The 24,879-nt window shown below is 42.7% G+C and overlaps 1 protein-coding gene across 1 annotated transcript in view; it reads right to left on the bottom strand.

The window, feature by feature from the left end:
• Positions 1-24,879, bottom strand: part of NECAB2 (N-terminal EF-hand calcium binding protein 2) — a 310,753-nt gene that overhangs the window by 33,519 nt on the left and 252,355 nt on the right. Inside the window, exons 7-8 of the mRNA XM_065416826.1 lie at positions 18,647-18,765; positions 9,638-9,717 (exon numbers count right to left, since the gene is read on the bottom strand). Of these exons, the coding sequence (XP_065272898.1) occupies positions 9,638-9,717; positions 18,647-18,765 (199 nt within the window). The remainder of the gene's footprint in view (positions 1-9,637; positions 9,718-18,646; positions 18,766-24,879) is intronic.

Here is a 24,879-nt window from a genome sequence, read left to right as displayed (position 1 = left end):
GCAGGTAACATCTGAACAGCTTTAGAGGTAATGAGAAATCAACCCTCCCTTTTCTAGGAGGATAAGGAGTAAAAGAGAAGCCATTGTGGGAGGCAGCACATTTCCCAGTAGCAGCTGCAGCCTTGGCTTTAGGGGAAAACCCTGCTGCATTCCAATTGGCAGGTAAATAATTCAGCTGTGGAAAGCTCCACCCCATTTCAGACTCCAGAGCAGTCAACATCAGTTATAGGTCCTGGTTACTACTAGCACTTAGCACCTTGTGTTTTGAGACTATTGACCCCTCTCATCACTGCAGAAATCCTTCCTGCCAGGAGTCCCACACTGTAGCAATAATATTAACAGTTCAGCAAGCAACCCCACCTCTTCCCCACCAATGGTGGCAATTTTTAATCACTAGCAACTCCTTGACTTAATCGTTAATCAAAAGAAGCTCTCACAGCAGTCATGGGCTTGCACCACTTCGCTCTATGAGAAGGAATCTCACTGGCACTGCCATTCGGCTGTCATTAATATCTGTTTGTTTGCGCTAATGAAAAGCCGCTCATGAAGAGTCAGAGGTACAAGCTAAATAAAGAGAAAAGGATCTGTATAAAATGGTACAAGTGTTAGTGGAGACTGAAGCTAGCAGGGAGAGAGAGCGTGTGTGTATCTAAGTCTTATGTCGTCCAGGAAGTTAGATGGGGTGTAACTGGCCCTTTGCGCCAGTGTGCAGAGGGCCGATACAAGGTATATGCATCATTTAAATCCACCCAAGCCTATTTTGAAGGCATAGATGGTGCACAGCATTTCTGGCAGCCCTCCTTACAGGAGTGAATATCACCCATGGACAACAAATATCCAAAAGAAATACAGGGGTTCCAGAAGTGGAGGCTTTGGATCTCCAAACTTCATCCCTCCACCCAATTTCCAAGGATATCAGAGATACGCTGACCAAGTCTGAGTCACGTGACTGCGCACCTTTGCAGATGGGTCATCATGAAATAGTTGGGGGAATCAAAGGGGACAGTACCCACAATGCATGGCTTCCTCCCTCAGTCCTGCTCAGAGAGCAGGTGCTTTCTTGGTTACAGTTAGCTGTGTGCCATGCTGTCTCCTCCTCAGTGACAGACTGCCACCTGCAGCTGCAACCACATCAGGAACGACGTGTGTGAGAGAGAAAAGAGCTGGAGTGAAAATGCTTTGGGTGCTGCATACTGAAAGGGACATCACAAGGAAGTAAAACATTGGAGGGAAGGGAAGAAGGAAGGGCATGTCTTCCTCATCCTGCCCATAATGGTTTTATTTCTGGTTTGACTGCAGGGCCCAGATCTGATGCATCCTTACATCGTTCCCTGAAGGGAACCTTCCCACGGTAGAACCTTCAGAATATGGCTTCCTCCAATTTACCGCTCTTGACCTCTGTTTAAGGATCACCTGCTATCTACCAAGGGTTCTCAGGTTACCTGCCCTGAAGTATTCATTCATCAACAAATGCTACCTGGATCTCCTCTCTAAAAAGTTCAAAAGTCAGGATATAAAGGATGTACCATATCATCTATTTCCTTCACAGAATCACAGAAAATTAGGGTTGGAAGAGACCTCAGGAGGTCATCTAGTCCAACCCCCCGCCCAAAGCAGGACCAACCCCAACCTCTTCAGTTTGGCTAGAACACAAAATGAAGAGCTCTATATACCTACCTTCCTACGGATCTGACAGAGCCCTGTCTCCCCAGGTCATGCTGCCCCAGTGCAGATCAACAGATGTGCTTGAACCAAAGCAATCATCAATTGCCCTGTTCTGTTCATTCCCTCTGAAGCATCTGGCACTGACCACTATCAGAAGACAGGATATTGGGCTAGAAGCAGCACTAGTCTGAGCCAGTATGGGCATTCTTATGGTTTCATTCAAAATTTTTATTAAAATTGCATGAACATTTTAGAAAATACAAAAATTGGTGAGTTTTAAACTCTGCAAAAGAGAAACAACTTTCAAATTCCGTATTTGTTTGTGTGTGTGTGAAATCTCTTGTCCAGTCAGCTCTAGCTATATTGAATTATGAGTTACGCTGCTGCACTTTAGCGAGGCTGAAGCGTTAATTTTCTTGTATTTTTAAGTAACTTCAACGGAGCCTGTGGTGTGGATTGGTGCCCATTTTTAGCATTTATATACATCTAAATAAATAAATGTACCACAAAACTTTTTAAAATTGTGTGTGACATACCGTACCATCGACATGAGTGATCTCTTGTTTGCCCACATTAATGAATGAGTTTGTGATTGTCTGGAATTCTATTTACTGTTTTCTCTAAAAGCATTTTTTAGCGTATAAAGAGAAAAATAGAAACATCAGTAACAATTTGAAAAGAAAACTGAAACAATTATTCTTTTCAATTGACCGTGTAAACACACGTTTATGAAGATGTGAAGGGAAAAAATAAAAACCCTGCCAAAAGAAAACCAGCAACAACAAGAAATATGGAGAGCTGTCATCACTAATAGCAATCTCAATTGTTGCTCTCTATTTAGTGCAAGCCATATACCACTGCAGTTCAGAAAAATAAATGTGTTCTTCCAGAGCAGACGTAGAATCATTTTCTCAAATACTAGGCAGGTATTTGGGGCCAGGTTGGATTTCTGAGGATTTATTTATACTTGCTGTATGTAATGGACACTGCGACCTTTTGGGCCAGATTCTGGACTCCTCTCCAGTCCCCTCCCCCCCATGCACACACAAATTAAAATGGGCTATTTTCATAAATATTTTTCATTTTCTCAAGAGGCCTCTTCACACATGGAACAGGAATGGCAAAATGTCAGGGAAAATTGGACAAACTAGTGAAAGGAACCTGAAAGGGAGACCTGACAACTGAGGAAAAGCTAAAACCCTCCTTGGGAACACAACCCCCCTTTGAGAGACTCTCAAATATCAAACAAACGAGGTTTGTGAAATGTACCAGTTTATAAGGAAAGCAGAGGCGTGTTGCGTTCTCAAAGAGACATGTTGCTTTTTCTCTCCTCTTGAAAGCAGTTTTTGTGTTTCTCATTTTCAAACACAAGAATGTGGTACTACAATCCCTCTGCGGAGGCCTCCATCACTATAAGTCTCTATTTTCCTACCCAGCTCAGCGAATAGCATGCAGGGGACTAGCTGTGTGGGAGGGGTCAGGGGGGTGAGGTGTGTGTGGGGGTGTTAATTAGTCTCCTCCATTGTAAAAATGCAAATCAAAACTAAAGAGTTATTTATTTGTGGTTACAAAGCACCCATCCAGCACTCTGAGTTGGACTAGAAGAACCACAATGCAATTCAATAGGCTGAGGCCATGGGCTGTAGAGCGCTTTGGGTTAAACCAGCCTTTGGAGAGTGCACTAGGGAAAGCGCTGCAGTCTGTCCACACTGACAGCTGCAAGTGCACTAGCGTGGCCACATTTGCGGCATTTGCAGCGGCATTGGGAGCGGTGCATTATGGGCAGCTATCCCAGCGTTCAAGTGGCTGCAACATGCTTTTCAAATGAGGGGGGTGGGGTGGAGTGTGTTGTTTGTATGTGGGGGGAGAGAGAGAGTGGGTTTTTGGAGTGCTGAGTGTGTGTCAGCATGCTGTCTTGTAAGTTCAGATCCCCCTAGCCCCCCTGCCTCTCACTCACTCAGTAAACGTTTGCTTTACCCTGTTGCAGATAAGCAGCCGCTGTCTGAAATGGAGCTCTGAAAAGGCACTTCCGCACTTCTCAGCCGATTTCGCAACAAAGAGAAGAGAGGCCACTTGACTTAAGGGGATTATGGGACATTTCCGGAGGTCAGTCAGAACGCTGTAACTTAACTCCCCTTTTACACTGGCCCCGGGGCAGCTCAGCCAATATGCAACAGCCGTTATCCCTCTCATGGAGGTGGAGTACCAGGAGCGCTCTAGCCAGGGAGTCAGAGCTCTCTACGTGCCTTGCCAGTGTGGACGGGGAGTAAGGTAGAGCGCTCTGGGAGGCTTTATTGCGGTATAAAGTGCCAGTGTAGCCAAGCCCTGAAGGACCACAATGGGATTTGCTCCCCGTACAAACTGCTACCTTCACAGCTTATTAGAACTACAGGGAAAGGGAAAAAAGCATTTTGGAGAACATCAGTTCCCATCAGCATTTCCATCACAACAATAATTCAGTGCTGCAATCAGCCCCCAATCATCTTTTCCTACCCCAAGGAGAGCTGTGACAATAAATCCTGTACAATCACTAAAGGCCTTGTCCTCACTGCTAAGAAAGGTGTCTTTTACCCCAGGGTAACTAACATGCATGGAGCTATCCTGAGATAAAAACAGTGAAGACCAGGCACTTTGGTTTTACTGAGAGGTAAACAGGGTTAGTGGCGATGAGTTACCTGGTGGTAAAACTGAAGTACCTTGTCTTCACTGGGTTTTTACCTGAGGACAGCTCAGAAACATCAGTCATCCTGAGATAAAAAAGCACCTTTGTTAGCAGTGAAGACAAGGCCTTTATCTGATCTCTGGCAGACCAAGGAAGGAAGAGAGTTCCAGAGCCAGAGAAACCCCAGAGAATGCCTTGCTATCGGTCCTCTGCCATTTATATAGTCAGAAGGGGCTCATAGCTCACATGACCAAACCTCAACTGAAGGTGATTCCTCTTCTCAAGTCCCTTAATATTCATACATTTAAAAATCTCATTTTTTTAGTTTTACAAAAAAAAAATTAAATGTTTGTTATGGTTGAAAAAACAACAACAACGTTTTGAAAGAAACGAAAAGTTATCCATGAAAACTGCAACTGTTCCACCAAAATCTAGTCTGAGGCCACCATGCATTCCAAACAGGGCAGCAAGCTCTCAGATGACAGCTAGTAACAAGAATTGGTTTGCATTCGGTGTCACAATTGCTTCCAGAAATCAGGACCATTTGCAAATGTGTGGCTTGTGCCACAAAGAAAAAAGCACACAAAAAAGGCAACCGATGGCTGTATTACAAGACACTATGGAAAGTATCAGGGGAATGGCTGAGACAATTCAGATGCTGTGGCAAAAAGTAAGCAAACAATTCTGAGAGTCATCTGTAGAAGGAGGGATAGCTCAGTGGTTTGAGCATTGGCCTGCTAAACCCCAGCGTTGCGAGTTCAATCTTTGAGGGGGCCACTTAGGGATCTGGGGCAAAAATCTGTCTGGGGATTGGTCCTGCTTTGAGCAGGGGGTTGGACTAGATGACCTCCTGTGGTCCCTTCCAACCCTGATATTCTGTGATACTGCTCCATTACTGTAGCTGGGATGAATAAGACTATGCTTGGAATAGATTTGACTACTTATAAATGGAGAAAGAAAACTTTACAGAAACAAAGAGGATGCTTCAGTTAATAATTGGAAATGGACGTAAATGTTTTAATTGCTTATGGGGGATGCAGAAGCTAGGTCTGTGGACATCTCTTTTCTAGAGAAGTATTTGCATAGAGATTGTCAAAGTAGTTTAAACTGTTTTACTTATGCTTTAACTGCTATTATTTACTTTTGCATTTAAACTGAGATTGACATTTGCAGTACTTTTGCAGTATCAATCTACTGCTTTGGCAGATCTTTATCTGAGGCTTAACTTTTACTTTATCTCGTATTAGAGGAGGCTACTTTTGAAAGGGAGTATTTCCTCTATTCTCCTCTATTCCTTTGCCATGGAATGTGTCTGTTTATTGGGTTTTAAGACTATTTTAAGTTACTGTAAAATTATTACATTTTTATTAAATAAATACTTTCTGCAGTGACACTGCGTAAAGATGCAGTTTTACTTTTCAATCACTAGATGGAGTCAGAAAGCCTAAATCAAGGACTTTCCCTTTTAAAGGTACTGTTAAATGTCATCTCACTTTACAGTTCTGTAGATATATGTTTTATATGTTTTTTCAGTTTTCCTAGTTTTCTTGGGGCTGTAATGGGTGTATTCTGCCTATGACATTTTCAGCCATCCAGAACAAGCCTGACATTGATTCACTGATGAATTCACTACAATCAGCTATGCCATTAGACACTTCCTCAAGGCAATTTACACTTTGATTGGCTGGAGTTCTGGTAGCTCCTTTTCTCCTCCCTCAGACTCATGTGATTTATCTCCCTTCTATCATAAGCAAAGTAACCCATCTATAAAGGGATAAGGATACTTCTGGTCAAAATTCTTCTAATTTTCATAAAGAACGACGGAAAAATAAAAAAATTCAGAATTTTTTTTCATTTACTTTTTTCTTCTTTTCCTGTCAAGCTTAGAGAATGATCAACATTTTATTTTTAACTGGATGCTTTTGGCAACTTTTTTCTGTGATTTTCAACCAGCACCAATACCCACCCTAAAGAGATCACTTCCCCTCCACATATGATGATGTTGCATTTGGGACCAGCAGTGGTCAGACCTGCCAAGTCTACTGTTTTTACCCAGAGATTCCAGATTTCTTGCCTGTTCTCCCAGCCTGCAAGGAAACTCAAGTAACATACTAGCTTTTCTGATGTGGGGCTCAGTCCTCAACATGAGGGGATTGTATCTGTAGTGGGAGTGTAATTTGACCATGTTAAGAAATATACCTGGCATCTTGATATTTGATCGTCTTCCATCTCCCTGGCTTCTCTGAATTAACAGTATTCAAACTCAAGCCTCCTCACAGGACAGCTCTAAGCAAATACTTCTCTCTCTTTTGTTGTATTGTCTATTATTCTCGTTTGATCTTTTTTTAATTTGGAAATCTGAAAGGAGAATTTCCTGGGGCTGCCTTGGAATTTTTCCATATTGTTTCCCCCAAGGTCAGAGAGCAAACACTTCTCAGCTCTTGGGTTTTTAACACTTGCCTGAAATCCTAGCATGCTGAAAATGTCAATGTACTTTTGAACCAAAATGTAAGAAGATATGGGAGGAGGCAAAGCTAGCACAGAAGATCTTTGAGAGCTAGCCAAGGTCTGGTTAACCCTCCACGGGAAAGGTGTGCAAACTCCTGTTGGGGTCTACCAAGTCCATAGCACAATTGAAGAACCAACCAGATTTCTTAGAAGTTGAGTACCTCTGAAGAATCTCCCAACATACGGCTTTATGGATCATTAAAGCACTAGAAGAAGAGATGCATGTTAAACTGGAGGCATGTGCGCCTTGCCTTTCTAAGCCCCAGGATAAGGTACCAGCCATTGAGGAGGAGCTACAGACTGTGAGGCAAAACTGCATCAGTTGAAATAAGGGAGGTTGAAAGCATCAAGCACATATCCATGGTGCTAGTGAAAGAAAATGACTCACCAGCCGAGAAGAGGAGGGGGGAACAAATCAAACTATATGTTAGAATCTGAAGTTATCAATGGCACCAAAACCAGGGTCAGGATGAAAGATTCATTTGAACTCACTAGAATTTAAAGTGTGGCTCTACTCCGGGAGGTTACTAAAAACAGGATCATGGGGCTCCACGTTTATTGTCTTCTCAAGAATCTGTAGCAAATTTGCTCACTTTACAAGTAAAAAGTATGTATTTTCCGACTGCAGACTCACCCTGTGTTATTTCTCTCTGGTCCTTCTGGATTGTCCATTACCATCACTATTTTTTAATGGCCCCTGTTAGTCCCAAGAATTATGATTATGGTATTTGAATACAGGTCTGTCGCATCTTACACGCATTTAATATGCGCGATTTCAGCTTTACGCGGTCGGCAAAAACAAAACAAAAAAAGAGAAAAATAACAATTTTAATACTGTACCTGTAGTGTGGGCAATTCTGCCCGCCATTCAACTCAATGTAATTTTGACTATACACGGTTTTTGCTTTACACGCTAACCGCGGAACGGAACCCCCGCGTAAGATGAGACTCGCCTGTAGTGCCTTTCATCTAGAAGGATCCTAAAATGCTGTACAAACCGATTCATAGCAATGTAGGCTCATAATGTGACATGGAATTAAGTGAGAACTTCTTCATATAAACTGATGGCATGATATTTCCCAAAGTGATTATAAAAAAAAAAGTTCTGATACATTGTGTGGGTTGGATTTATATTGTGTACACACACATACACATACACACACTAAAATCCTTCAGAAAAGTCTGTTAGCAGACTCAAAATCAACCACCGTCAAGCACTTCAGCATGCAAGAGATCTCTGATGGACCGGTGGAGCTACTGTATTAGCTCAACACCCCTAATGAAATGCTAAATGAAAGCTCAGCTCAAAAATGCTGGAGGCAACTTGCGCAGAGGCTGACAAGAGAACATGGTTTAAACAAGCCAGTCTTCTGTTGCTTTAAAATATACTGGTCAATCAATAGGCTTCTAGAACCTGGATATCTAGCAGTGTCTAAAGCAGGGGTAATTTATCTCACTTAGAAAAACTGCTGATTATAATGATAGTGGCACACAGACAGAATAATTGATAAGGAATGCTTAACAATTACTTTTAAAATGAATGACTGTAGATCTGTTGTAAGGGGCACACAGCTATTAGGTATGTTACTGAATTAAAAAGTGCTGACATTCTGTATAGCTTCTTCAGGTGGTAAAGTTGAAGGCCTGACCCTGCAAACACTTACTGCTGTGAGTATTTACTAGGGACAGTGTGTGCAAGCAGCGCAATAGTAATTGTTTGAAGGATTATGCCCGTACGGAGCAAATCCAAGGCCTTCCTCTGAGCACCTAGCTTATGTCTACACTGTCATTAAAAACCCACAGCTAGCCTGTGCCAGCTGACTCGGGCTTGTGGGGCTCATGCGGAGGGGCTGTTTAATTATGGTGTAGGCATTTGGGCTTGGGCCCGGGCTCTAGAACCCTGCAAGGTGGAAGGGTCCCAGAGCTCAAATGTCTACACCACAATTAAACAGTCCCTTAGCCCAAGCCAGGAGAGCCTCAGTCAGCTGGCATGGACCAGCCATAGGTGTCTAACTGCAGTGTAAGCATATCCATACAGCAGATCCAGAGCTGTTTTAATGGACAAGCAGAAGGAGGAGGTAGTATTACAGAGGACAGGGACAGGGACCCACTGCCATATGCCTACCCATCTTCACCCCAGTGTTTTTGGAGGGGGAGAGGGGCACATAGGGATCCACAGAGACACCTTCCTTGTCCCTCTCAGCATGTTTGCCTAGCATCTGGCCCAGCTACTTGGGCCATGCACTGTAGAGGATTTCCCCAAAAATGAATGACCAAAACAGGCTTCTTTTTTTGTTTGTTTTTTGGATATAAAAATTCCAGTGCAGCATTTGCAACCCAAATGCTGCAGCAATGTATTAGTGCACAAGGGCTAAACACTGGTCTGTTTTCATTGCCCAAAGTCACCAAAGTGCAACACGTAAGCAGACCTAGTAAAGAAACACCATACATGGTGACAGGGGAATTGGGTGCCTCAGTAGTAATCAACTAAGGTATCACTTTTAACAAACAAGAAAAGTCATTTTTAAGAATATGATTTTTAAATCGACAGTGTCCTTTTCAATATTCTGAAACAGCATTAACTGGCGATGCCCTTTTCTGTGGGGTGTTAACATTTTTGTTGACTCAGACCCAGTGCGGTAAGTGGCATAAACTCTTGGGCACTGTCACGCGTACACAAATACTGAGGGAAAATGGTGGGCAGGCTTTGGCTTAAGAATGCAGCATTCACAACAGTCTCCCAAACTGAAGAATAACTGGACTGTGGGCTTTTCTAGCCAAAACCTTGAAAAAGCCTCTTACCTTATTTTCCAATCTTCCAATCAGCTCAGCTAATCTGTTAATCTGAGCTTCCAGCCCTTCTTCCTTGGTTTCTGAGGAACCTAATGTAAGAAGCCAAGTATAAATACAGCAAAAAAAAGAAGCCTACACATACATATATGCTCTGAGCATCTGATTAAGGTGCTTAAAAGCAGGTTGGTTTCTAAATTTTCCCTCAGAAAGGGCCTGATCCAACTCTCCCGGAAGTCAATGGAAAGACGTTTGAGTTTAGTGCTGGTTTGAGCCTAGTACCAATATTTGAGCCTAAATTGAAGAAGGGAATAGAAATCACTGTTAAAAAGGGATATGTTTACCCAGCAGCTGGGAGGTGCCATTCCCGCGGGGTGCAGGTGGACATCATGCGCTAGCTCTGCTCAAGCTGGAACACTAGACCTAGCAGTGTGGCTTTGGCGGCTGCAAAGTTATCACCAAGATTTAAACTTTCCCAAAGTCTGGATCTAGAGCTTTGGTTCAGGTCTGTGTCGGTATATAATTTTAATGGTCTCATTTGATCTCATTTCATTTTGAGCTCTTCAGCAGGAGATCAGCTCCCCTTCTTAAGGAAATGCAGGGGACTGCATTAATGTCCTATTCAAGTTAACTTCATGCTGATTCCCTGCACAAATCCCCACGCAGCATGTATATCAAATACCCAGCTCTGTGCCGGAAGGGCCTTCCCAGGGCCAATGGTCACACTTCAATCCTTACAGAAACAATTATTCTCTGTAGCAGGCAGATATTACACATTGTTCTCTGATTGTTCCTATCTGTAACCTGCCATTACCAGACATCCCTGGGCAGCTGCATCCCTTGGCCTCCAGGCAGTTTACATCTCACTTACAGCACTGTAGAAGAAGATGAGGGTCAGGGATAGACAGACAAGATAGCCTGCAGAAGATCTGCCAGTATGACTAAGGTTTCTTCTCAGTTACAGAAATCAGCTCTTGGCTGAGAAACACTTTGCCAGAACCACCAGGGCAATGTTTACACCATTATGCTGATGCTGCTGGACATTTGGGAATATCAGTTCAGTTCTCAGCCCTGCTGGCCTGAGGGCTTTGACATGCAGGATTTTTGGACTAGTTCATCAGGAAGGTCATTCCTTTGACCAGCTGAGTGGCTTGTTGTGAGCAGTGAGGCTCTAGAGCGAATTTCTTGGAGACCCTTGTTAAAGCACTGGCTCCAAACAGAAGGAAAAGTTGGGATACATCCTTGCCTCTGATAAGCTTAGCATGTGACTTCCTATCCAAATAGTATCTTCCGAAAAAGCATTTCCCATCTGGGGAGTTGCTCTGTCCTTTGCTGAGTAGGACTGCGCTGCTCTCTAAATACTACTGCAAAAATCCAAACCCAGAACATTTACTCCTCCAGTTCCAAAAGACAAGGACACAGAATGCGACAACCCTGGGAGTGCTTGTGACATTGCTACTGGTAAATGCTGTGGCAAGGGATCGGCAGTAAGCAGACGTATCACAAACACGTTTGCTTTTGCTGGTGCTCTTCCCTGAGGACCAATTTAGTTAGGGTCTCTGATGATTAGAAAGTGTGGAGGGATGGGGTTGAGGAAGCATTCTCCATATGTTTCATATCAACATTTCTTCAAGCTTATTTGTTAACTGATGTGGAGAGGATTATGCTGATAGAAAGCACCATGGAGATGGATGTGGATCACTGCATCGCATAGTCCCATGAATATACCCAGCAGCTAGAGATGGGGTCAAGCAGCAAAAATTTAATCCTGACTTGCGCAAAGTTTTGGGGTATTAGGGTTCAGGAATGTTTGAATCAGAGGTTGAGCTTTGACTCATTAGAGAGATGAGGGCCAAGTTCACATGTGAGTTTCCCCAAAGCTCAGGAGTGTTCTGAACCATGGTTGTAGTGTTAGAGGGGTCCTGGGATAATGTGTGTACCCCACACAGGCAAGGAAAGGGTTAAGGTGGGCCTTGGGCCAATTATGCTACCTGGCTGCATGTGCAGGGTGGACCAGAGGAATTAAAGATGAAGCCCCTCTGGGGAGCAGCTGGGTGGTGCTGTGAAGAAAGGAAGTCTGGAGCAGCAGTGGAGGCTGGGGGCTGGTGGCTGGCTGGGCTGGGGCAACTGCTGGCCAGGCTCCAGGCTGGCAGTGTAGGCTGAGAGGGGTTGAGAGCTGGAGCTTGGAACTCAGCGACGGCTTAGGCTGGTGACTGGCTGGCTGGAAATACTGTCTGAGAGGGAAAGGCTGGAAGTTATGTTGGAAAATGAGGGAGAAGAAACAAGGGATGAGGAATGGCTTCAGATTAGGAAGAAGAAAAGAATAGAAGTATCTGTATGTGGAGAACAGGGAGCAGGCAGGGATGGAAAAAAGAGTAAGGATCGACATTTTATAATTATCAATTTACAAGTTGAAGAGGTAAAGATGGGAGATGTTAATCCCAGGAAAACAGTGGAATGGATTCAGTGACGTATCCGAGATATATTAAGAGCTAAAAGAATGCGGAGTGGAGATTCCTTAGTAGAATGTACATATAAGCAACAGGCTGAGAAACTTCTTAAAAATACAATTTTAGGGAAAACAGAAGTAATTTGCCAGCTACCTAAATTTATGACAGAAGCAAGAGGGCGAAATATGTAGGGTTCCCCTAGGCATGACTGAGGATGAAATTTAAAGGGGTCTAGGGGAGGACCAAGTGCTGTTTGTTAAGTGATTGATTAGCAGGACATGGGGAGACCACAACGATCCGAGTAACATTTAAAGGTGCAACGCCACCTGATAGGGTTAATATAGGCTATCAGCTCTTCCAGGTTACACCGGCCCCTTTGGGATGGGTATAAATGTTAAAGGTTTGGGCAGGTGGCAGCTGCCTGAAAGAGGGAATTGAGGCGTGGTACTTGTGGAGGAGAACACTCACATGAGACCTGTATGGAAGGACCCAAACTAAATTGCAGCAGTCGTGGGGATAAGCACAGTGCAGTATTCAAAGGGTGCATGGCAGTGGAACAAACTAGAGAGATACAGAAAATTCAAATGATACATAAAATATCCTATGCAGAAGCCACCAAAAGATATTCACAGTGAAATGTGGAGGAGGAGCAAAATGCCAGTGAGGGAAAAGAGCTGCTGGGACAATAATATGCAATTCAGGGCAGGGCAGATACTCTAAGGGGAACAGATGAAGATGTACTGCTTGTAGGCAAAGAGAAATGTATGGCATGTATGATACAAGTGATTAATTTTACTTTACAGACAGGGGAAAAGACTGAAAGAATAAACATTATAACAAAAGTGGCAGAAAAGTATTGCATATAGGCAATCTCCAGATAGACCACATTCCTGCAATTTTAAATGAAGGTAATAATGTAGTTGAAACAACATGGTTGTAAATAGTTTTTCTGATTTAACACATATAGTTTAATAACACATGGCCAGGAGTTAAAGAAAACAGCGTTTGACATGGAAAACAAACCTGATGTGACATGTATACAAGAAACACGGTAAGTGAGAAAACTTATGATTAGACTTCTAGGATATGATGTAATCAGACTATGCACTGGCAGACCAGGTGCCAATTCATGCCTAAGCCCCAGGCCTCACTGACCACTTACAGTGGAACAGCTGGAAACCAAGCCAATTCACTTGTGTATTAATATAGATCAGGGGTCGGCAACCTTTCAGAAGTGGTGTACCAAGTCTTCATTTATTCACTCGAATTTAAGGTTTCACGTGCCAGTAATACATTTTAATGTTTTTAGAAGGTCTCTTTCTATAAGTCTATAGTAAATAACTAAACTATTGTTGTATGTAAAGTAAATAAGTTTTTAAAAATGTTTAAGAAGCTTCATTTAAAATTAAATTAAAATGCAGAGCCCCCCGGACCGGTGGCCAGGACCCAGGCAGTGTGAGTGCCACTGAAAATCAGCTCGCGTGCCGCCTTTGGCACACGTGCCATAGGTTGCCTACCCCTGATATAGATCAAAGTGATTGTTAAATGTATAAGAATGTATTTGTGTTTAAACTTCATGAAAATCAACGGGATTCTGTATGAATTGTTTTCACTTATCTGTATCCTGTTATAATGTAACAGCAAACCTTTACATCATGTATTTCCCTGTAACTAAATAACCCATCAAATGAGAAAGAAGCCTTGAATAATGCAAATGAAGATCTTTAATAGGAAAGTAGTAATTCTAGCACATTTCAAAGCAAGTGGTTTTTGTGTGTGTGATGATCGGAGATCAAAGACTCTAAATGTGCTCCTCTCTCTTGCCCTCAAAGAGCCCATGTAATTACCCTGGGAGCTTGCTTTCTGTGAGAAGCCACTATAGGTATGGACACAAGGAAAAATTCTTCATCTCTGGACTGTTTGGATTCTAACGGGGCAAAATAACTGAACGAGAAGATCAGAGTAGCCCTAACAGATGGTTGGGGAACTGACAGATTACTACGTGTCTGCTACCTGTTGAAATTATAGAGTGCGATTCACCTCTTCATATATATTTTACCTGCCTGACCTCTCAACAACTCTCATTCCTTTTTCTTAGCCAATAAACCTTTAGTAAGTTTACTATAGAATCGGCTACCAGCGTTGTCTTCGGTGTGAGATCTGGGATCCAAATTGACCTGGGAGTGACTGGTCTCTTGGGACTGGCTGTAACCGGGATTTGTGATTTTTGGTGTAAGTGACCATTTATCACATAGACAAGGTAGGTGAGGTAATATCTTTTATTGAAAGAGTGCTGTGTGGCTCGAAAGTCTCTCTCTTTCACCAACAGAAGTGGGTCCTTGTCTCTCTAATATCCTGGGACCAACACTGTCACAACTAAACTGTAAAAAGCGACAAAGAGTCCTGTGGCACCTTATAGACTAACAGAAGTATTGGAGCATAAGCTTTTGTGGGTGAATACCCACTTTGTCAGATGCATGGGGTATTCACCCACGAAAGCTTAGGCTCCAATATGTCTGTTAGTCTATAAGGTGCCACAGGACTCTTTGTCGCTTTTTACAGATCCAGATTAACACGGCTACCCCTCTGATAACTACACTGTATACATTTATCACATATTCTAGCTTGCCTGGGTGGCAAGATGGGAGTCTGGAGTGTCTAAGAGGACTGTCTGTGACTCCATTATAAGATTGTTGTAGTAATTTAGGCATTCCCATTTGTTACTGGCTTGGTAAAATCTAATGATAGACCGTACCGCCAGTTGCGGGTGTCTGCCCTGCTTTGGACACTTTGCTCTAACTAGGGTGACCACACAGCAAGTCTGAAAAATTGGGACAGGAGGTGGGGGGTAATAGGTGTTTATATAAGAAAAAGCCCCAAATATCAGCACCGTCCCTATAAAATCGGGGCATCTGGTCACCCTAGTCCTAACGTAGGCACTCACAATCGTGAGCCACTCCAGACAGCGAGACACAGACGTGACAGAGAAATAACAAGAGGAGGAGGGTTCTGTATATTTATAACGGAAGGTCGTAGTTATGGTAACATAGAAGTACACAACTTAAGTTTTGAGTGCAATGCTGTTGAGATTCCTCTGCAGAATAAGAGCACCTTTATACGAATCTATAACGTTTACAACCCATGTAAAAAGCCAGACAATCTAGAATAAGAAGAGTTCGTTAAGGGTGTCAAAGGCCTGTATATTATTTGTGGAGACCTTAATAGCCATAATGAATTATGGGGAAGTAGGAAAACTGATTATAATGGCAAATGCCTGAAACAGTTCATTGACATGCACAAACTGGCATTGCTCGATACTGGAGTAACTACTAGGTGTAATTTGGTGGATGGAACAGTTTCATGTTTAGATCTAGGAACTGCAACAAGTAATATAGCAAGTAAATGCAGCTGGGGAATCAATAAAGAAGATGGAATGGGAAGTGATCACTTCCCTATGCTAAATTATATATCCACACCACGGTAGTGTTGAAAACACTGAAAGGATTCCTACCTAGAGCCTGAGAAAAGCAAACTGGGAACTCTCTAAGAGTAAGCGTGCAGAGTTTCTAAGTACCAACTGTATAAGTGACAATCTAGAGGAATTTTATGATAATATAATAAAGGGAGTTGTAGCAGGAGCCAACCTAGCTATATGTAAGACATCTAATTGCCACAAACTCAGAAATCCAGTTCCCTGGCAGAATGAAGATTGTAAAGCAGCAATTAAAGAATGAATTAATGCATGCAAACAAGCAAAAATACAATAAATAGGAAGAACTTAATGAATTATAAAAAATATAAACCAGTGGCACAAAGAATTATTAAAAAGGCCATGCAAGAGAGTTGGAGACTGTATTGTGGAAAACTGAATAAAGATTCTGAGGTTCCAGAGAGAGAGAAACAAGTTAAAAGCGTGAATGGAATATGGAGTAAAAACAAATGCACACCTGGTTTTATAGTAAATGATAAAGTCGAAAGTTCTAATTTGGGAAAAGCAGAAGAGTTCCAAAAAGTTAGGAGTGAAGCAAATTCAAGTAAAGAGTTTTGTAGGGGGGGAAAGAATGTTTGCTGAAGAAAATGGTGAGCTCTTACATGGCTGGATAGAACATAAAGACAATGAACTAAATGAAAATGTCAGCATCCAGGAATTCAAAAAATCTATAGACAAAAGTAAAAATACAGCCCCAGGGAAAGATAGCATAAGTACCGTATATACTCGTTCATAAGCCGAATATTTACGGTAAAAAAGTGACGCATCGAAGAGCAGGGGTTGGCTTATAAACGAGTCTACACCAAAATTTGATGATTTTAAACTCTATGGCAGGGGTCGGCAATCTATGGCACGTGTGCCAAAGGCGGCACGTGAGCTGATTTACTGTGGCACCCTGCTGCCAGCCTGGTGTCCCCGCCGCTGGCCCCGCTCAGCCCGCTGTCAGCCTGGATGGATGAAACCCCAGGCCGGCAGCGGGCTGAGCGGGGCCGGTGGCTGAGACCCTGGCTGGCAGGGGCCGGCGGACGGAACCCCAGACCGGCAGCGGGCTGAGTGGCTCAGCCCGCTGCTGGCCTGGGGTCCCAGCCACCGGTCCGCTCAGCCTGCTGCCAGTCTGGGGTTCCATCCGCCAGCCCCTGTAAATGTAAAATGTATTACTGGCATGCAAAACCTTAAATTACCGCGAATAAATGAAGACTTGGCACATCACTTCTGAAAGGTTGCCGACCCCTTCTCTATGGAATCATTGAATTGAATATCTAATACATTGTCGTTTTGTTTACCTGGAGCGTCTTCCCGCAGCTCCCATTGGCTGGGAACAGCGAACCGCAGCCACAGGGAGCTGAGGGGCTCCATGCCTGCAGACGCTCCAAGTAAACAAAATGTCCCGACCCGCCAGCAGCTTACCCTGACGGGCCGGGAGCCAAAGTTTTCCAGCCCCTGAAATATAGGGTCGGCTTATGAAAGGGTCATACAGTTTTTGCTATTTTTACCTATCCATTTTGGGGGGTCGGCTTATAAACGAACAGGCTAATGAACGAGTATATACGGTAATGCAATGCTTAAGCACCTAGAAGAAGGGAGTTTAAGAGTTTTATTGAAATTATAAAATAATACACGGAGAAAAGGATTACTACTGGCAGAGTGGAAGCAAGCGGCGGTTATACTGATAGGAAAGCCTGGCAAATTATGCACAAGACCTGATGCATATAGACCTATTCTATTGTCCTCACATTGTGTGTGGACAAAATTATGGAAAGAGTGATAAATGAGAGATTAGTAGCATTCTTGGGAAAAAAAGAAATTGTAAACTGTGCAAAAGGGTTTCAGGAAAGGTAGATGCACAGTTGATCGTATTGTAAGATTAGAAACAGAAATACAAAAAACCACAAGGAACAGGGGGTTTATGATCGCTGTCTTTCTGGACACTGAAAAAGCATGTGACATGCTAGGGAGGGAAGGATTGCTGGAAGCCACAATTGGAATAAAAGGAAGAATGTTCTGGTGCATAAGAGACTTCTTATGTGATAGAATCTGGCAATTGCAATACACTGAATATTTATAAATAAGGGTATGATTGTGTCACGGAGGTCACAGATTCTGTGACTTTCTGGGACCCCTGGGACTTCTTCCAGGACAGGACTGGAGCAGCTGTTGGCCCCGGAGATGATGGAGCAGCTGGCAGGTGGCCTGACCGCTGGAGCAGCAGCCCCAGGGCTGAAGCAGCAGCCAGGTTTGAATCAGTCCTCCTCCAGGATATTTTTAGTAAATGTCAGGGACAGGTCATGTGATTCTGTGACTTTTTGTTTATTGCCCATGACCTGTCTCTGATTTTTATTAAAAGTACCTGTGACAGAAAGTTAACCTTATATATAAACTTACTAATGGCACTCCACAGGCGGGTGTTATCAGCCCCGCCCTGTTTAACATTATGATTAATGATCTCCCAGAGAGTATACGGGCAGGAATAGGTATCGCTCTATTTGCGGTTGACTGTGCAATATGGGCCAAACACAGAAGACTTAAGATAGCTGAGGAGAGAACCCAGGAGGTCCTCAGGGTGATTTCACAATGGGGAGATACTTGGGGATTTAAGTTCTCACTGGCTAAAACAAATCTTTACGAGAAAGATGATTGGGGAAGAATGGAACCTTTATGCAGAAAAAAATACAGGTAGTTCAAAATTTTACTTTCTTAGGAGTTATGTTTGATAAACTAACTCATCTAGATAATCTCATGACTAAATGTAAAGATAGGATGCATTTGTTTAAAGTATTGCTGGGAACAAATGGATTGCAGATAAGAACACTTTGCTAGTGCTGTATAGGACATTAATAAGATCAGTTGTTGATTATGTTTGCCAAGCCTTTAATTCAGCGTCTAAGTCAACACTAAAAATATGAGTGCTGATCCAAGCCCAAGCTCTTTGAATTGCATGTGGGGGAACTATTCTGACTCCATTGTGTGGGATGCCGGTAGCAGGCAGAGAAATGCCTACACTATACCCAGCCACGAAGGGGTGGGTTAGCAGTGAGTCCAACGACAGAGCATCAAAATGCAAAGAACATATAAAACACTCACCAGTCTGGAAGCTTTTCCTGTGCTCCTTGGCCATGATTCTGTTATTGGGGGAATAACTAGGCACAGGGTTGTCATACCAGGTATCCATTACACCATGGCCAGATTTACTGTGGTAGTGTCTGCAATACAAGAACATGCAGATAATTAAAGAGACGATAATAGAAACACTCTAGGTAACCTGTCACCTCCCTCTATTGATAAAAATATGTTTCAAACACAGCACAACCTCAGAGATACGAACGCCTCGGGAATAGAGGTTGTTTGTAACTCTGAAATGTTCAGAACTCTGAGCAACATGTTGTGGCTGTTCTTTCAAAAGTTTACAAATGAACATTGACTTAGTACAGCTTTGAAATTTACTCTGCAGAAGAAAATGCTGTTTTTGACCATCTTAATTTAAATGAAACAAGCACAGAAAGTTTCTTTACCTTGTCGAATTTTTTTTTTAAACTTTCCCTTAATTTTTTTAGTAGTTTACATTAACACTGTACTGTATTTGCTTTTTTTTGGTCTCTGCTGCTGCTGACAGATTCCGTACTTCCAGTTCCAAGTGAGGTGTGTGGGTGACTGATCAGTTAGTAACTCTGATGTTCGTAACTCTGAGGTTTTACTGCATTTGCCATGGCACTCCCTGCTGAACGGTGATAGGACAGGACCTCAGCAAATAAAAATCCTCTTGCTTCCTTCATCTGGCTACAAATTCAGTGTCAAGTGAATGACAGTATTTTCACAAGACCACAGCAGCAGCAGTCCAGCTCTGCTCCCTTTGAAGTCTATAGTACAACTCCCATTGACTGCACTGGGAGCAGCGTTAGGCCAGTACTGAGCACTTTTGAAAATCCCACCTTTATCTTTTGATATTGCAGAAGTTTCAGGGCACACGCACAACGATGCCCACCACATACAACTCTTAGGGACGGAGGTATAAAAGAAAAAATGGACTCTTGCAACCAAATGAACTGAAAGTCAGCCTCCCCACCTCTCTGCCCCTCACCTCCCAGGCAGAAATTTGAGAAAAGAGAGATGGATCTTACAGTGTGGCCTTACGTTCCAAAAACTTGGGCTCTCTCAAAACAAGCAAGAGATGCACTAGTTGCTGCAGAAAACAGGAAGGAATTCCTTCTGTCTCCACCTATGTGCAAACCCTCCAAACAGACCAGGTGCATTATGGGTTTCCCCCCCACCCCTTCCCCTGAAGAGCAGACCTCTGGGATGGCTAGTTTATAATGTTTACAAGAAGCAATATAACATCGGCTATGGTGGGGAATTTAACATTTAAATCATCTCTAGAGACACACACATTTCAAAAAAGCAGCCTTAACCAGCACATAGGAAATATGGATTCCTTTATATTATATGGGCTTATATGAAGGTCACGAAAGTCATGTGGCTTTTATGAATCATTGCAAGAAGCTGTAAATTGTATGTGAGATGGAGAAAAAAAAATCTCTGTTAGGTACACAGAGAATGCAAAAGGATTAAAATAAATGGATTCAGAATTCACTTTTGGGGCTCGAAGTCTTTTATTAGACTCACTGAACCCAGTGCAATTAGTTGCATTTGTGTTATTGTCCCAAAACATGCATCTAAATGGTGATTTATGAAATTAGCGCAATCATACACACACGCTTAACTCTGCTGATGACAAACATATGCTTTCAATAAGAAGTCCATTTGAATATCAGGATGTGCTTGATAAGCAGAGCTACTTGAACTATTTATTTTGAATAATTTTCATTACAAATTCAAGCCATTTTTTCTGGCTAATAAATCATTCAGAACCAATTCCAGTTGTAAATGCATTCGTTATTCATATGTGCTCGCTGAATAGCTTCTATCTTTCTTCGCCTATTGGTTGTTCAAACTGCACATATTTTGACTCTTCAGCATTTCTTATTGGTGGTGAGTGATTGATCACCTGAGCAATTTGGTACCATTTCTGCTCCCTGGAATGGATGACAGGAACTTTTGACATAGACTAAAATTTGTGAAAATGTTAAAGTGGTTGTCTGAATACTGATAATCAATCAATAATAATGACACCATGAGACAAACTCAACACCTATTCCCCAAAACAGTCATGAGGCAGTTTGGGGTTGTGATTTTTTTTTTTTAAAAGAGCCTGCTGATAAGTCAGGAAACAGCAGAGTGAGCATTTTCTGAACAGACCCCATGGTACTGTATGCTACTGAGAAGTCAGTGTTGTGCCATATCTAGAACCAAGTAAATAATTTTCCCTCAATCATTTGTCAGTTTTCACCCTTCTTTCCTGTTCATGACACATTCCTGAAATGTTCAGAGTATCTGGTGATGCAGGGCCAGAAAGAGTTAAGCATCTGGCAGGATAAATGACTCAAATTCAACCCTTAAAGACATATGGGGAGATAATGTTTGTGTTTTTACATATATATTGGTAGAGGTCAACAATGTAATCAAACAGTCCCTGTCTATACTGTATTCTGTTAATTCAGAGATCAAAAGGACATCTTAACATTTAAATGAACTGTAAACATAGGATAACGCTGTATTCATCTCTCTTTGAAACGTACAGCAAATCATCTGCGAATGGTGGAAAAACAAGCAATTGCCTTATGTTAATCTGTGTGGATAATTACCAGTGATGCTTAGGAAATGGGTCCACTTCAAAGTCCCCATGAGTGCCTATTGTTCGCCGAAGGACTCCGAGCTGTCACAAGAAGGCCTGAAACTGTATAAAGATGTTTGGGTCCTGATCCTTTTTATCTCAGATCTGCTTGACGCTTCATGCAGGGGAAGCCTAAGCCATAAGGACTGAGATCCCAGTTCTGACGGGACCACCCTGAATATAAACATTGGACTATAACCTATGGACTAATTCTGAAAGAACTCTTTGCAACTACAAAGCTCATCATCTCTGCTATGAAGCTGAATCTCAAGAACTGTACTCATGTGTGTATGTATACTGATCTTTTAACCAATTCTCTCCCTCTTTTCTTTTTTAATAAATTTTAGTTTAGTTCATGAGAATTGGCTGTAAGTGTGTATTTGGGTAAGATCTGGAATATTCATTAACCTGGGAGGTAATGTGTCCGATCCTTTGGGATTGGAAGAACCTTTTTATACGATGAATAAGCTTTTCAGTAATCCTCGTCATATTTGACTTGGGTATCTGGGTGGAGGCCTGAGGCTGGGTTACTTTAAGGGAACTGTGTTGTTGTCTTCTGGATAACCAGTGAGGTATTATACAAGCTGTTTTGTGCTAGCTTGATAAATCTAAGTTTTGGAATATCCACCAGCTTTGGGGATTGTCTGCCGCATTCTTTGCAGTTCACCCTAATTGAGTGACCTCAGTTGGCTCCCCTGGGACTCTGGTCACAATCTGTTATTCCAACTTGTTCATGAAATTCTTTTGCAATTTTTCCACTATCTGAATATCTGGTTAACATTTAACTGAAAATATCTAATATTTACATTACAAAAATTGTTCCCAACTGGTTCGTTACCTGGGACATGGGATATTTCTTTTGCTTCCTGATTGGATAACATCAGTAACTAACATGCATAGAAGAATTACCATCCTAAATGCAGTACTTAGACTATTCAAGCTCATAATTAGCTTTTCATGAGTATGTAAAGCTTGACCACTCGAATGGTTGAGGAAATCAAACCTGAATGGGTTGAACTGACATTCCCATTTGAAAACTAATAAATATTCATGGTAAGTTTTTCCTCACAATTTACTCTGTTCTAGTTATCAGTTTCCTGATCCACAATGTTCAATTTGGAAGCCTGGCTCTTCAAAGAATACACTGTAGCAAAAAAGATCTAACTTCCTGTGGGAAGTAAAGTCATCAGGCCAAGGGACTGGACTCAGACACTCTGGATTCTATTCTCAGTTCTGCCACAGACTTCATATGTCCTTGGCTTGGGCAAATGACTTAATTTTTGCATGCCCCTGTTACCCATCTGCAAAATGTGGAGGAGGAGAATACTTTTCTCCCAATCCTTGGTCTGTCCTGTCTGTTTAGACTGTAAATTCACTGTGGTAGGGTCTCCCTAATGTGTTTGTACAATGCCTAGCAAATCTCATTGGTGTCTTCCCCAGGTACTACTGTATTACAAAGAAATAACCTAATTTCAATATTGATTAGATAAAATATAGCCATCTGAATTCCATGCTTAGGACCTTATGCTGATACATCCTGGCAGAATAATATGGACACAGTTGGTCAAAAATGTTGCGTACAAATGTTTCCACAGTTTGTGGGACGAGAACAACAAATTCCAAGAGCTTCAGCTATGAAAGAGTGCCTAAATATTAACACTGGCCCCATAGTTTATGGGAGGGAATTGTGTAAACTCAGCTTGGAAGTGATAGTGTGGGCACATTCCATCACTCGTTCAAGTCAGAATTAGCATACATTGCAAGAGCCCACTCACCGGCTCCTAAATGTTTTCCTGTCACATTAAATATGTTGAGAATTAGCAATATCCACAGCGCTGCTTTCAAGCAAATCACTTTCTCTTCACGTACCCGCCTCCTCTAAAAAGCTTCCGTGAAATGGCATTGCAGGAGCGAGGGGGACGGGTTCCATAACTATTCTGGGACCCCGCCAATGAGCGACATTTTTACACAGCCATTTCTGCTGCTTTTTGACTGACTTCCAGTTTAATGGAGTAGTGCCGGCAGACTTTGCCTTGCTGCCTGCCCCAGTACAATCATGGATTTTTCTGGCGAACGTGTGGGTGGTTCACTTTTGAGATCATCTCCATTTACTCTCTGCCTGAGGAAAGGAGTGCAACACGCCTCTCTCAAGCTTCTTTGGCCCCCGCACTGGCTGACTTACTGGCTGACTTACTGCAGATGCACCACTGATGAGCACTTGAGGAAACCATACCCAGAAGGAAGGGTTGGCCTGACTGCGGGCCTTGGAGGGAGATGGGTAAGGAGGTGCTGCCTTCCTCGGGGGTCCAAGTGTGGTGCTTCCACAGAACCCCCAGGCCCTGCCAGCCTCAAGTCTCAGACCCCTTGCTCAACAGCTTGCCTAGACTCCTGGGCCATCCCAGAGCTGAACAACTTGGAGGTTTTTTAAATGTTAAACAAGACCAGAAAGGTATTGAGAGATCCCTCATGGCTCTGTATTTGCGTGCTAAAGACAGTGACTAGGACCTACTGTGAGTCAAGGGATGAACAAGACAGGTTGTCAACAAACCTAGACCCAAGCCCCCGTCACATACCATGTAAAGCAGGGCAACACTTTCCCCCACGCTTGTGCAGTTTCTCTGGACTCTCTCCCTGTGTCCTCTATCTCGCTACCTATCTCATAGAACTGGAAGGGACCTCGAAAGGTCATTGAGTCCAGTCCCTTGCCTTCACTAGCAGGACCAAGTACTGATTTTTGCCCCAGATCCCTAAGTGGCCCCCTCAAGGATTGAACACACAACGTTGGGTTTAGCAAGCCAATGCTCAAACCACTGAGCTATCCCTCCCCCCTAGGGAGGGATACCATTATCTTCCACAGCCTCCCAGCATGCACTGGGGATGCCTTTCCAGGAAAGAGGATGCAAGCGGCATGAAGGCTATTTCTGAGCAGCATCAACCTGTTTTTTTATGCTGAAGGTGGAGGTTCTCCAAGTCCTTCCATCCCGTCTTTCCGTTTTGCAGTGCCGTGGTCCCTCACTCCCACCCCCAGCCCATTTCTCTAGGTTTTCCTTGAGCTTGTACCTCTGCACCATGCAATGCAGGGGAGGGGGAGAGAGAGGGGAGAGAAACAGATATGGCGGATGTTCCTGCCATCTAGGGAAATGACAGAATGTGGAATAAACACTACACAGAGAATCACAACACTTGGCATTTTTTTCCTGCTAGTTTGCAGGTTCCTTTCTTTTGAATACATAATTACCAACGCCTGCCTTGCTTTCCTGAGAGCTTTGTGTAGTATATTTAGAAATGTATGATACTACGTCACTTCTGATAAGCACCCCTTACCGGCAATAGGCAAAATTGCCATATTGCGCATAAAAAAGTAAACAAATTAACAAAGAACAACCCACAAATTCAGTGTATTTGCCCGATAGCAACAAAAAACAATAATGTTCAAAAATTAAGTAAGCTTTTTGCCTGAAGTACTATTCAATTTCTTACAAACGTGTCTTGGGGATGGATGTCACCAGGGCTTGGTAATGGAATACTCACACCCCTAGGTCAGAATGTACCGTATATTTCCATGTAATCCTATATCCTTTCTCTTTCT

This window comes from Emys orbicularis, chromosome 14 (genome assembly GCF_028017835.1).
Source record: "Emys orbicularis isolate rEmyOrb1 chromosome 14, rEmyOrb1.hap1, whole genome shotgun sequence".
Classification (NCBI taxonomy): domain Eukaryota; kingdom Metazoa; phylum Chordata; order Testudines; family Emydidae; genus Emys; species Emys orbicularis.
The sequence above is the reverse complement of the archived record's forward strand: the minus strand, read 5'-3'. Positions and strand labels throughout refer to the sequence as shown.